General features: G+C 46.3%; 1 protein-coding gene across 1 annotated transcript in view; it reads left to right on the top strand.

Moving 5' to 3' along the window:
* LOC111978920 (cilia- and flagella-associated protein 57-like) overlaps positions 1-13,436 on the top strand; it is a 57,969-nt gene that overhangs the window by 34,537 nt on the left and 9,996 nt on the right. The window contains 3 exon segments of the mRNA XM_070449004.1: positions 3,466-3,609; positions 9,371-9,487; positions 13,224-13,358. Of these exon segments, the coding sequence (XP_070305105.1) occupies positions 3,466-3,609; positions 9,371-9,487; positions 13,224-13,358 (396 nt within the window).

Here is a 13,436-nt window from a genome sequence, read left to right on the forward strand (position 1 = left end):
CGGCCATAAGTCCTATCTTGGTTCGGCCATAAGGTCCTATCTGGGTTCGCCATACGGTCCTATCTGGGTTCGGCCATAAGGTCCTATCTGGTTCGGCCATAAGGTCCTATCTGGTTGCCTCCGTAGAGGTCCTATCTGGGTCAGGCATACGTCATCTGGGTTCAGGCCATACGGTCCTATCTGGTTCAGCCATAGTTCGGTCACCATACGGTCCTATCTGGGTTCAGCCATAACGGTCCTATCTGGGTTGGCCATATGGTTCCCATACGGTCCTATCTGGTTCCTAGGATCCCATACGGTCCTATCTAGCACAGAATGTTACAATTATTTCACTTTCAATAGAAAAATACAGACATTTAATGAATTACATAAAGATAAATACCCTTCTTTCTAAACACATCATCCAAAGTATGAGTTCATGCTCATCACACATTTGTTAAAGCAATAGTTCCTTAAAATGACAAATACACTACACTGAGTGGACAAAACATTAAGGACACCTGCTCTTTCCATGACATAGACTGACCAGGTGAATCCAGGTGAAGCTATGATCCCTCATTGATCGTCACTTGTTTAAATCCACTTCAATCAGTATAGATGAAGGGAGGAGACAGGTATAAAGAAGGATTTCTAAGCCTTGAGACATGTATTGTGTATGTGTGTCTTTCAGAGGGTGAATGGCAAGACAACTCAATATTAGGAAAGTGTTCCTAATGTTTGATAAACTCAGGGTATATCTTATGGAGAACTATGTTATCTGTGGATAAAGACACTAGTTAAAAAGTTTGTATTTAGTGAAATTACTCCTTCCATGGAGGTTTTCTATTGATAAAGAACAAGACAAAAACAGCATTGCTTCTCCAAAGGCGCTAAACATATCTAAGGCACCTGTTTTATTTGTTTTTATCTTACGTTATGCTTATGTTATGTTATGGTCAGTCTTCTGAAACAAGGTGATAAAAAATCTAAGTCATTTAAAATAGAGGACCAGAACCTATGATATCAATAATCAAGGACCTGGGACTATATGGTTCTATTGCAGACTGTATAGTTTCTGAGATAATGGTATTGGAACTGTTTTATGATGTCTTCCTCTTTTTGACTCAATAAGTATATTTCTTACATACAGTTATTTTATTGCAACCCAGTTTGTGTGATTAGATTGCAGATAACTATACCCGGAAAAGGATGTTTACGAGATGGACTTAAACACGAGTTAAAAGGTGTTTACGCAGATGGACCTTATAACACCGAGTTAAAGGTGTTTACGCAGATGGACCTTATACACCGAGTTAAAAGGGTTTACGCAGATGAGACTCTGATATAACACCGAGTTTAAAGGTGTTTACGCAGATGGACCTTATAAACACCGAGTTTAAAGGTGTTTACGCAGATGGACCTTATAACACCGAGTTTAAAGTGTTTTACGCAGATGGACCTTATAACACCGAGTTTAAAGGTGTTTACGCAGATGGACCTTATAACACCGAGTTTAAGGTGTTTACGCAGATGGACCTTATAACACCGAGTTTAAAGGTGTTTACGCAGATGGACCTTATAAACCGAGTTTAAAGGTGTTTACGCAGAGGACGCTTTATAACACCTGAGTTTAAAGGTGTTTACGCAGATGACCTTATAACACCGAGTTTAAAGGTGTTTACGCAGATGGACCTTATAACACCGAGTTTAAAGGTGTTTACGCAGATGGACCTTATAACACGAGTTTAAAGGTGTTTACGCAGATGGACTTATAACACCGAGTTTAAAGGTGTTTACGCAGATGGACCTTATAACACCGAGTTAAAAGGTGTTTACGCAGATGGACCTTATAACACCGTTTAAAGGTGTTTACGCAGATGGACCTTATAACATCGAGTTTAAAGGTGTTTACGCAGATGGACTTATAACACCGGAGTTTAAAAGTGTTTACGCAGATGGACCTTATAACACCGAGTTTAAAAGTGTTTACGCAGATGGACCTTATAACACCGAGTTTAAAGGTGTTTACGCAGATGGACCTTATAACACCGAGTTAAAAGGTGTTTACGCAGATGGACCTTATAAACACGAGTTAAAGGTGTTTACGCAGATGGACCTTATAACACCGATTAAAGGATGTTACGCAGATGACCTTATAAACCGAGTAAAAGGTGGTTTACGCAGATGGACCTTATAACACCGAGTTTAAAGGTGTTTACGCAGATGGACCTTATAACACCGAGTTAAAAGGTGTTACGCAGATGGACCTTATAACACCGAGTTTAAAGGTGTTTACGCAGATGGACCTTATAAACCGAGTTAAAAGGTGTTTACGCAGATGGACCTATAACACCGAGTTAAAAGGTGTTTACGCAGATGGACCTTTAAACCGAGTTAAAAGGTGTTTACGCAGAATGACCTTATAACACCGAGTTAAGTGTTTAGCAGATGACCTTATAACACCGAGTTAAAAGGTGTTTACGCAGATGGACCTTATAACACCGAGTTTAAAGTGTTTACGCAGATGGACCTTATAACACCGAGTTAAAAGTGTTTACGCAGATGGACCTTATAACACCGAGTTTAAAGGTGTTTACGCAGATGGACCTTATAACACGAGTTAAAAGTGTTTACGCAGATGACCTTATAACACCGAGTTTAAAGGTGTTTACGCAGATGGACCTTATAAACACCGAGTTAAAGGTGTTTACGCAGATGGACCTTATAACACCGAGTTAAAGGTGTTTACGCAGATGGACCTTTATAACACCGAGTTAAAAGGTGTTTACGCAGATGGACCTTATAACACCGAGTTAAAAGGTGTTTACGCAAGTGGACCTTATAACACCGAGTTAAAAGGTTGTTACGCAGATGGACCTTATAACACGAGTAAAAGGTGTTTACGCAGATGGACCTTTATAACACCGAGTTTAAAGTGTTTACGCAGATGGACCTATTAACACCGAGTTAAAAGGTGTTTACGCAGATGGACCTTATAACACCGAGTTAAAGTGTTTACGCAGATGGACCTTATAACACCGAGTTTAAAGGTGTTACGCAGATGGACCTTATAACACCGATTAAAAGGTGTTTACGCAGATGGACCTTATAACACCGAGTAAAGTGTTTACGCAGCCGAGACCTTATAAACCACCGGAGTTTAAAGGTGTTTACGCAGATGGACCTTGAAACACCGATTAAAAGGAAAGGTGTTTACGCAGATGGACCTTATAACACCGAGTTTAAAGGTGTTTACGCAGATGGACCTTTCTGATTTGAGATGTTTTTCATCGTAAACGTCCTTTTCTAAAAATCTGACATGTCTCACATGTAAAGGACAGCCTGAAACTCTATGTGAATAACTCATTTTTGACCAAAATGTCAGAACTACCACAGGTCACAAACTATCACAGTAGCTATTAGTACAACAGAGACATGTTTTGGGTTATAAAAGAGGTAACAAAACTCCTCTCCTCCTTTTTGCAGGAGAAGAGAATCTACGACCTGAAGAGGAAGAACCAGGAGCTGGAGAAGTTCAAGTTTGTCCTGGACTACAAGATCAAGGAACTGAAGAAACAGATCGAGCCCAGAGAGAACGACATCAAGGAGATGAAGGAGCAGATTCAAGAGGTGAGAGACAGAGAGTTTTTAGATGGTCTCAGTGGTCCTCTGTATCTCAGTTGGTAGAGCATGGCGCGTGCAATGTTCAATTCCCGGAACCACCAGTAGGTAAAACGCATGACTAAGTCGTTTTGGATAAAAGCATTGTCTAAATGGTGTATAATATTATATGATCATACAGGTGAGCAGCAGAAAAATCTGAAATACAGACATTCTTACTGCTGATCAAAATGCTACTATCGACTGTCCTAATGTTTTTACCCACCTGAATCATCAGCATTGACCGCTACATGTTCTCACTCATCGCACTTGCACATCTAACATGGGGAAAAAAGCCCACAAAAAATCCACAATTTCATATAACTGATCAAAATGCCATGACATACAGTACATTTGCCATGTTACATTTACACACGAAAGCACTCAGAATCGCCTGCATTGACCCCTCTCTCTAGCCCTGTATTGACCCCTCTCTCTAGCCCTGTATTGACCCCTCTCTAGCCCTGTATTGACCCCTCTCTAGCCCTGTATTGACCCCTCTCTAGCCCTGTATTGACCCCTCTCTATGCCCTGTATTGACCCCTCTCTCGCCCTGTATTGACCCTCTCCTAGCCCTGTATTGACCCTCTCTAGCCTGTATGACCCTCTCTCTAGCCCTCGCATTGACCTCCTCTAGCCTGTATTGACCCCTCTCTAGCCCTGTATTGACCTCTCTAGCCCTGTATTGACCCCTCTCTAGCCCTGTACTGACCCTCTCTCTAGCCCTGTATTGCCCCTCTCTCTAGCCTGTATTGACCCCTCCTCTCTAGGCCCTGATTGACCCCTCTCTAGCCTGTATTGACCTCTCTCTAGCCCTGCATATTGACCCTCTCTAGCCCTGTATTGACCCCTCTCTAGCCCTGTATTGACCCTCTCTCTAGCCTGTATTGACCCTCTCTCTAGCCCTGTATTGACCCTCTCTAGCCCTGATTGACCCCTCTCTAGCCTGTATGACCCTCCTCTAGCCCTGTATTGACCTCTCTCTAGCCCTGTATTGACCCTCTCTCTAGCCTGTATTGACCCTCTCTCTGCCTGTATTGACCCCTCTCTAGCCTGTAATTGACCCCTCTCTAGCCTCGTATTGACCCCTCTTAGCCCTGTATTGACCCTCTCTCTAGCCCTGTATTGACCCCTCTCTAGCCCTGTGTTGACCCTCTCTCTAGCCCTGTATTGACCCTCTCTCTAGCCCGTATTGCCCCTCCTCTAGCCTGTATTGACCCCTCTCTCTAGCCCTGTATTGACCCCTCTCTAGCCTTGTATGACCCCTCCTCTAGCCTTGTTGACCTCTCTCTAGCCCTGTATGACCCCTCTCTAGCCCTGTATTGCACCTCTCTAGCCCCTGTATTGACCCCTCTCTCTGCCTTGTATTGACCCTCTCTTACCTTGTATTACCCCTCTCTCTAGCCCTGTATTGACCTTTCTCTAGCCTGTATTGACCCCTCTCTAGCCCTGTATTGACCCTCTCTAGCCCTGTATTGACCCTCTCTACCCTGTATTGACCCTTCTAGCCTGTATTGACCCCTCTCTCTAGCCCTGTGTTGACCCCTCTCTCTAGCCCTGCATTGACCCCTCTCTAGCCCTGTATTGACCCCTCTCTCGGCCTGCATTGACCCCTCTCTCTAGCCCTGTATTGACCCTCTCTAGCCTGTATTGACCTCCTCTCTAGCCCTGTTGACCCCTCTCTCTAGCCTGTGTTGACCTCTCTCTCTAGCCCTGCATTGACCCTCTCTAGCCCTGTATGACCCTCTCTCTAGCCTGCTTGACCCCTCTCTCTAGCCCTGCATTGACCCTCTCTCTAGCCCTGCATTGACCCCTCTCTCTCCTGCATGACCCTCTCTCTACCTGCATTGACCCCTCTCTAGCCCTGCGTTGACCCTCTCTCCTAGCCCTGCATTGACCCCTCTTCTAGCCCTGCGTTGACCCCTCTCTAGCCCTGTATTGACCCCTCTCTCTAGCCTGATTGACCTTCTCTAGCCCCGTTGACCCTCTCTCTAGCCCTGCATTGACCCCTCTCTACGCCTGTATTGACCCCCTCTCTACCTTGTATTGACCCCTCTCTCTAGCCCTGTATTGACCCTCTCTCTAGCCCTGTATTGACCCTCTCTTCTAGCCCTGTATTGACCCCTCTCTCTAGCCCTTATTGACCCCTTCTCTCTAGCCCCGTATTGACCCTCTAGCCCTGTATGACCCTCTCTCTAGCCCTGTATTGACCCCTCTCTCTACCCCGTATTGACCCTCTACCCTGTATTGACCCTCTCTCTAGCCCTGTATTGACCCCTCTCTACCCTGCATTGACCCTCTCTAGCCCTGTATTGACCCCTCTCTCTAGCCCTGTATTGACCCTCTCTCTAGCCCTGTATTGACCCTCTATCTAGCCTGTATTGACCCCTCTCTCTGCCCTGTATGACCCTCTTTCTAGCCTGTATTGACCCTCTATCTAGCCCTGATTGACCCCTCTAGCCCTGCGTTGACCCTCCTCTGCCTGTAGCACCCTCTCTTCTAGCCTGTATTGACCCCTCTCTCTAGCCCTGTATTGACCCCTCTAGCCCTGCGTTGACCCCTCTCTCTAGCCTGCGTGACCCTCTTCTAGCCCTGCGTTGACCCTCTCTCTCTAGCCCTGCATTGACCCCTCTCTCTAGCCCTGCATTGACCCCTCTCTCTAGCCCTGCATTGCCCCTCTCTCTAGCCCTGTATTGACCCTCTCTCTAGCCTGTATTGACCCCTCTCTCTAGCCTGCGTTGACCCTCTCCTAGCCCTGCGTTGACCCCTCTCTCTAGCCCTGTATTGACCCCTCTCCTAGCCTTGCATTGACCCCTCCTCTAGCCCTGTATTGACCCTCTACCCCTGCATTGACCCCTTCTCTAGCCCTGTGTTGACCCCTCTCTCTAGCCTGCGTCGACCCTCTCTCTAGCCCTGCGTTGACCCCCTCCTCTAGCCCTGCATTGACCCTCTCTCTAGCCCTGCATTGACCCTCTCTCTAGCCCTGTATTGACCCCTCTCTCTAGCCTGCGTTGACCTCTCTCTCTAGCCCTGCGTTGACTCCCTTCTCTACCTGGTTGACCTCTCTCTCTAGCCCTGCGTTGACCCCTCTATCTAGCCCTGTATTGACCCTCTCTTAGCCCTCCATTGACCCCTCTCTCTAGCCTGTATTGACCCCTCTCTCTAGCCTGCGTTGACCCTTTCTCTAGCCCTCACTCAACACATGACGATGCATGTAAGATGTAAGTGGACATGAATATGATGCTGCTGCAAACTGCAATAGCCTATATTGTGAGCTCATTGAGTTGAGTACCGGTGCTCCTCTCATAGCAGCATACCTGTAGGCTTTAGTATAGTGTTTCTTTCCATTGGTAGATGGAGGCAGAGCCGAGTAGATGGAGGAGAGCAGAGTAGATGGAGGGAGAGCCAGAGTAGATGGAGGGAAGAGCAGAGTAGATGGAGGGAGAGCCAGAGTAGATGGAGGAGACCAGAGTAGATGGAGGGAGAGCCAGATAGAGGAGGAGGGAGAGCCAGAGTAGATGGAGGGAGGGAGAGCCAGAGTAGATGGAGGGAGGGAGGCCAGAGTAGATGAGGGAGGGAGAGCAGAGTAGAGGAGGGAGGAGTGCAGAGTAGATGGAGGCAGGGAGAGCCAGAGTAGATGGAGGGAGGGAGAGCCAGAGTAGGTGGAGGGAGGGAGAGCCAGAGTAATGGAGGAGGAGAGCCAGAGTAGTGGAGGGGAGAGCCAGAGTAATGGAGGAGAGCCAGAGTAGATGGAGGGAGGAGAGCCAGAGTAGATGAGGGAGAGCCAGAGTAGATGGAGGGAGAGCCAGAGTAGATGGAGGCAGAGCCAGAGTAGATGGAGGGGAGCCAGAGTAGATGAGGGAGAGCCAGAGTAGATGGAGGGAGGGAAGCCGAGTAGATGGGGGAGGGAGAGCCAGAGTAGATGGGGGGAGAGCCAGAGTAGTGGAGGGAGAGCCAGAGTAGATGGAGGAGAGCCAGAGTAGATGGAGGGAGAGCCAGAGTAGATGGAGGGAGAAGAGCAGAGTAGATGAAGAGCCAGAGTAGATGGAGGGAGAGCCAGAGTAGATGAAGGCAGAGTAGATGAAGCGCAGAGTAATGAGGGAGAGCCAGAGTAGATGGAGGGAGAGCAAGTAGATGGAGGAGAGCCAGAGTGATGAAGAGCCAGAGTAGATGGAGGGAGGGAGGCCAGAGTAGATGGAGGGAGGGAGAGCCAGAGTAGATGGAGGGAGGGAGAGCCAGAGTAGATGGAGGGAGAGCCAGAGTAGATGAAGAGCCAGAGTATGATGTGGGAGAGCCAGAGTAGATGGAGGGAGGAGAGCCAGGTAGATGGAGGGGGAGAGCAGAGTAGATGGAGGGAGGAGAGCCAGAGTAGATGGAGGGAGGGAGAGCCAGAGTAGATGGAGGGAGAGCCAGAGTAGATGGAGGAGGCAGAGTAGATGGAGGGAGGGAGAGCCAGAGTAGATGGAGGAGAGCCAGAGTAGTTGGAGGGAGAGCCGAGTAGATGGAGGCAGAGCCAGAGTAGATGGAGGGAGAGCCAGAGTAGATGGAGGGAGGGAGAGCCAGATAGATGGAGGAGGGAGAGCCAGAGTAGATGGAGGGAGGGAGAGCAGAGTAGTGGGGGAGAGCCAGAGTAGATGGGGGAAGACCAGAGTAGATGGAGGGAGAGCCAGAGTAGATGGAGGAGAGCCAGAGTAGATGGAGGGAGAGCCAGAGTAGATGGAGGGAGAGAGATGGAGGAGCAGAGTAGATGGAGGCGAGCAGAGTAGATGAAGAGCCAGAGTAGATGGAGGGAGCAGAGTAGATAAGAGCCAGAGTAGATGAAGAGCCGAGTAGATGAAGAGCCAGAGTAGATGAGGAGAGCCAGAGTAGATGGAGGAGAGCCAGAGTAGATGGAGGGAGAGCCAGAGTAGATGGAGGAGAGCCTGAGTAGATGGAGGGAGAGCCAGAGTAGATGAAGAAGCCAGAGTAGATGGAGGGAGGGAGAGCCAAGTAGATGGAGGGAGGGAGAGCCAGAGTAGATGGAGGAGAGCCAGAGTAGATGAAGCCAGAGTAGATGGTGGAGAGCCAGAGTAGAGAGGGAGGAGAGCCAGAGTAGATGGAGGAGGAGAGCCAGAGTAGATGGAGGGAGGGAGAGCCAGAGTAGATGGAGGGAGGGAGAGCCAGAGTAGATGGAGGGAGAGCCAGAGTAGATGGAGGGAAAGCCAGAGCATTGACCACTTCAGTTCTTCACTCAGTGTCACACATAAAACATTAGGAACATTTTCCTAATATGGAGTTGCACCCCCCCCCCCTCCCCTTTTGTCCTCAGAACAGTCTCAATTCGTCGGGGCATAGACTCTACAAGGTGTCAAGTGTTCCCACAGGGATGCTGGCCCATGTTGACTCCAATGCTTCCCACAGTTATTAAGTTGGCTGGATGTCCTTTGGGGGGTGGACCATTCTTGATACACATGGGAAACTGTTGAACTAACCCTACACTCATTAAAAACACACTACCCTAAGGCTGTCTCCTCCTATATTATTTAACCTGTCTCCTCCCCTTCAGCTACACTGATTGTAAGTAGATTTAACAAGTTACATCAATAAGGGATCAAAGCTTTCACCTTGATTCACCTGGTCATTCTATGTCACGGAAAGAGGTGTTTCTAAATAACGTTTTGTATACTCAGTTGTATGTATTGTAGCACTCATTGAGATTGACTGACTGGCCAATGGATGCTCTCTTTGTTAGATGGAGGGCGAGCTGGACCAGGTCCACAAGAGGAACACTCAGCTGGAGCTGAACATCACTGAGCTGAGACTCAAACTGAAAGCCACCGATAAGGAGATGCACAAGGAGACGCAGAGGGTGAGAGAGGCTGGAGGACGCCTGTCTGTTTTACATGAGAATTGATGAGAATCAGAGAGGTTTTGGGGGGGATTATGGGGAGAGCGAGAGAAGGCTCATACCAAATATTTCACTTCACTTCATGAAAACACTGTACATAGTAGAGAATCTTAAAGACATGGACAATAACCAACTATTCTGAAAGGGACCCCTAGCCCCTATGTAATATGCACTTGTACACTATGCATGTCTTTAACTGCTATGTACTGTATACAGTCGTGGCCAAAAGTTTTGAGAATGACACAAATATTTTTTTTTTTATATTAAAGTTTGCTGCTTCAGTGTCTTTAGATAGTTTTGTCAGATGTTACTATGGAACACTGAAGTGTCAAAGACTTTTATTGACAATTACATAAAGTTGATGCAAAGAGTCAATATTTTTTTCACAACCTCTGCAATCCGCCCTGGCATGCTGTCAATTAACTTCTGGGCCACATCCTGACTGATGGCAGCCCATTATTGCATGATCAATGCTTGTTGGTCAGAATTTGTGGGGTTTTGTTTGTCAACCTGCCTCTTGAGGATTGACCACAAGTTTTCAATGGGATTAAGGTCTGGGGGGTTTCCTGGCCATGGACCCAAAATATCGATGTTTTGTTCCCCGAGCCACTTAGTTATCACTTTTGCCTTATGGCAAGGTGCTCCATCATGCTGGAAAAGGCATTGTTCGTCACCAAACTGTTAATGGATGGTTGGGAGAAGTTGCTCCCGGAGGATGTGTTGGTACCATTCTTTATTCATGGCTGTGTTCTTAGGCAAAATTGTGAGTGAGCCCACTCCGTTGGCTGAGAAGCAACCCCACACATGAATGGTCTCAGGATACTTTACTGTTGGCATGACACAGGACTGATGGTAGTGCTCACCTTGTCTTCTCAGGACAAGCTTTTTTCCAGATGCCCCAAACAATTGGAAAGGGGATTCATCAGAGAAAATGACTTTACCCCAGTCCTCAGCAGTCCAATCCCTGTACCTTTTGCAGAATATCAGTCTATCCCTGATGTTCTTCCTGGAGAGAAGTGGCTTCTTTGCTGCCCTTCTTGACACCAGGCCATCCTCCAAAAGTCTTCGCCTCACTGTGCGTACAGATGCACTGACACATGCCTGCTGCCATTCCTGAGCAAGCTCTGTACTGGTGGTGCCCCGATCTCGCAGCTGAATCAACTTTAGGAGACGTTCCTGGCGCTTGCTGGACTTTCTTGGGCGCCTTGAAGCCTTCTTCACAACAATTGAACCGCTCTCCTTGAAGTTCTTGATGATCCGATAAATGGTTGATTTAGGTGCAATCTTACTGGCAGCAATATCCTTGCCTGTGAAGCCCTTTTTGTGCAAAGCAATGATGACGGCACGTGTCTTCTTGCAGGTAACCATGGTTGACAGAGGAAGAACAATGATTCCAAGCACCACCCTTCTTTTGAAGCTTCCAGTCTGTTATTCGAACTCAATCAGCATGACAGAGTGATCTCCAGCCTTCTCCTTGTCAACACTCACACCTGAGTAAAAAAATCCCAAACCAGGAAAAATAAAACAGAAAAACATAATTCTGAAAAATACAAAAGATAATTTTATTGGGCCTGTCATGCCAAATTCTGTTTATTAACCATTATATTACCAGGTATATTGACAGAAAATGCATACAGTTGAAGTCGGAAGTTTACATACACTTAGGTTGGAGTCATTAAAACTTGTTTTTCAACCACTCCACAAATTTCTTGTTAACAAACTATAGTTTTGGCAAGTCGGTTAGGATATCTACTTTGTGCATGACACAAGTAATTTTTCCAACAATTGTATACAGAAAAATTATTTCACTTGTAATTCACTGTATCACAATTCCAGTGGGTCAGACGTTTGCATACACTAAGTTGACTGTGCCTTTAAACAGCTTGGAAAATTCCAGAAAACAATGTCATGACTTTAGAAGCTTCTGATAGGCTAATTGACACAATTTGAGTCAATTGGAGGTGTACCTGTGGATGTATTTCAAGGCCTACCTTCAAACTCAGTGTCTCTTTGCTTGACATCATGGGAAAATCAAAAGAAATCAGCCAAGACCTCAGATTTAAAAAAAAATGTAGACCTCCACAAGTCTGGTTCATCCTTGGGAGCAATTTCCAAATGCCTGAAGGTACCACGTTCATTTGTACAAACAATAGTACTCAATTATAAACACCATGGGACCACGCAGCCGTTATACCGCTCAGGAAGGAGACGTGTTCTGTCTCCTAGAGATGAACGTACTTTGGTGCGAAAAGTGCAAATCTATCCCAGAACAACAGCAAAGGACCTTGTGCTGGAGGAAACAGGTACAAAAGTATGTGTATCCACAGTAAAACGAGTCCTATATCGACATAACCTGAAAGGCCGCCCAGCAAGGAAGAAGCCACTGCTCCAAACTGCCATAAAAAGTCAGACTACGGTTTGCAACTGCACATGGGGACAAAGATCATACTTTTTGGAGATATGTCCTCTGGTCTGATGAAACAAAAATAGAACTGTTTGGCCATAATGACCATTGTTATGTTTGGAGGAAAAAAGGGGGATGCTTGCAAGCTGATGAGCACCATCCCAAACGTGAAGCATGGGGGGCAGCATCATGTTGTGGGGGTGCTTTCCTGCAGGAAGGACTGGTGCACTTCACAAAATAGATGGCATCATGAGGGTGGAAAACTATGTGGCTATATTGAAGCAACATCTTAAGACATCAGTCAGGAAGTTAAAACTTGGTCGCAAATGGGTCTTCCAAATGGACAATGACCCCAAGCTTACTTCCAAAGTTGTGGCAAAATGGCTTAAGGACAACAAAGTCAAGGTATTGGAGTGGCCGCCACAAAGCCCTGACCTCAATCCTATAGAAAATGTGTGGGCAGAACTGAGAAAGCATGTGCGAGCAAGGAGGCCTACAAACCTGACTCAGTTACACCAGCTCTGTCAAGAGGAATGGGCCAAAATTTACCCAACTTATTGTGGGAAGCTTGTGGAAAGCTACCTGAAATGTTTGACTTAAAGACAGGGAATTTTTACTAGGATTAAATGTCAGGAATTGTGAAAAACTGAGTTTAAATGTATTTGGCTAAGGTGTATGTAAACTTCCGACTTCAACTGTATATTGTACACCAAGGTCCCGGGGAAGAGTTGCAGGGTAGGATATAATGTGCCTATTTGAAAGCATTAAAAAAAATTGTAGCTCGCAAACTTTCATTTTTTATAAAGTAGCTCTCATGTTGATAAGGTTGGAGAACGCTGAGTTAGAGTATATAGGCCTAGTTCAAAGACATAGCCCAATGTTTACATATTTTGCATTACTCATCTCATATGTATATACTGTATTCTATACTATTCTATTGTATCTTAGTCTATGCCGCTCTGACATTGCTCATCCACATATTTATATATTTCTTAATTCCTTCCTTTACTTTAGATTTGTGTTTGTTGTTGTGGAATTGTTAGATATTACTGCACTGTCGGAGCTAGAAACACAAGCATTTCACTACACTCGCAATAACATCTGGTGAACACGTGTATGTGACCAATAACATCTGCTGAACACGTGTATGTGACCAATAACATCTGCTGAACACGTGTATGTGACCAATAACATTTGATTTTGATTTGATGATGTACATAAACAAAGTATATGAATATATCTGTCGGGTAATTCCAGAAACCGTCATTGTGTACTCTTGCTCTCTTCACCCAGGTGAGGGACGTGGAGGCCCTGGTACGCAGGTTCAAGACAGACCTCCATAACTGTGTAGGCTTCATCCAGGAGCCTAAGAGGTTAAAGGATAATATCAGAGAGCTCTATGATCACTACGTCCAGCAGAGTGATGTGGTGAGATGGCTATACGTGCCAGTGGACGCACGCACGCACGCACACACACACACACACACACACACACACACACACACA

Source organism: Salvelinus sp. IW2-2015, linkage group LG19 (assembly GCF_002910315.2).
Source record: "Salvelinus sp. IW2-2015 linkage group LG19, ASM291031v2, whole genome shotgun sequence".
In the NCBI taxonomy this organism is placed as follows: domain Eukaryota; kingdom Metazoa; phylum Chordata; class Actinopteri; order Salmoniformes; family Salmonidae; genus Salvelinus; species Salvelinus sp. IW2-2015.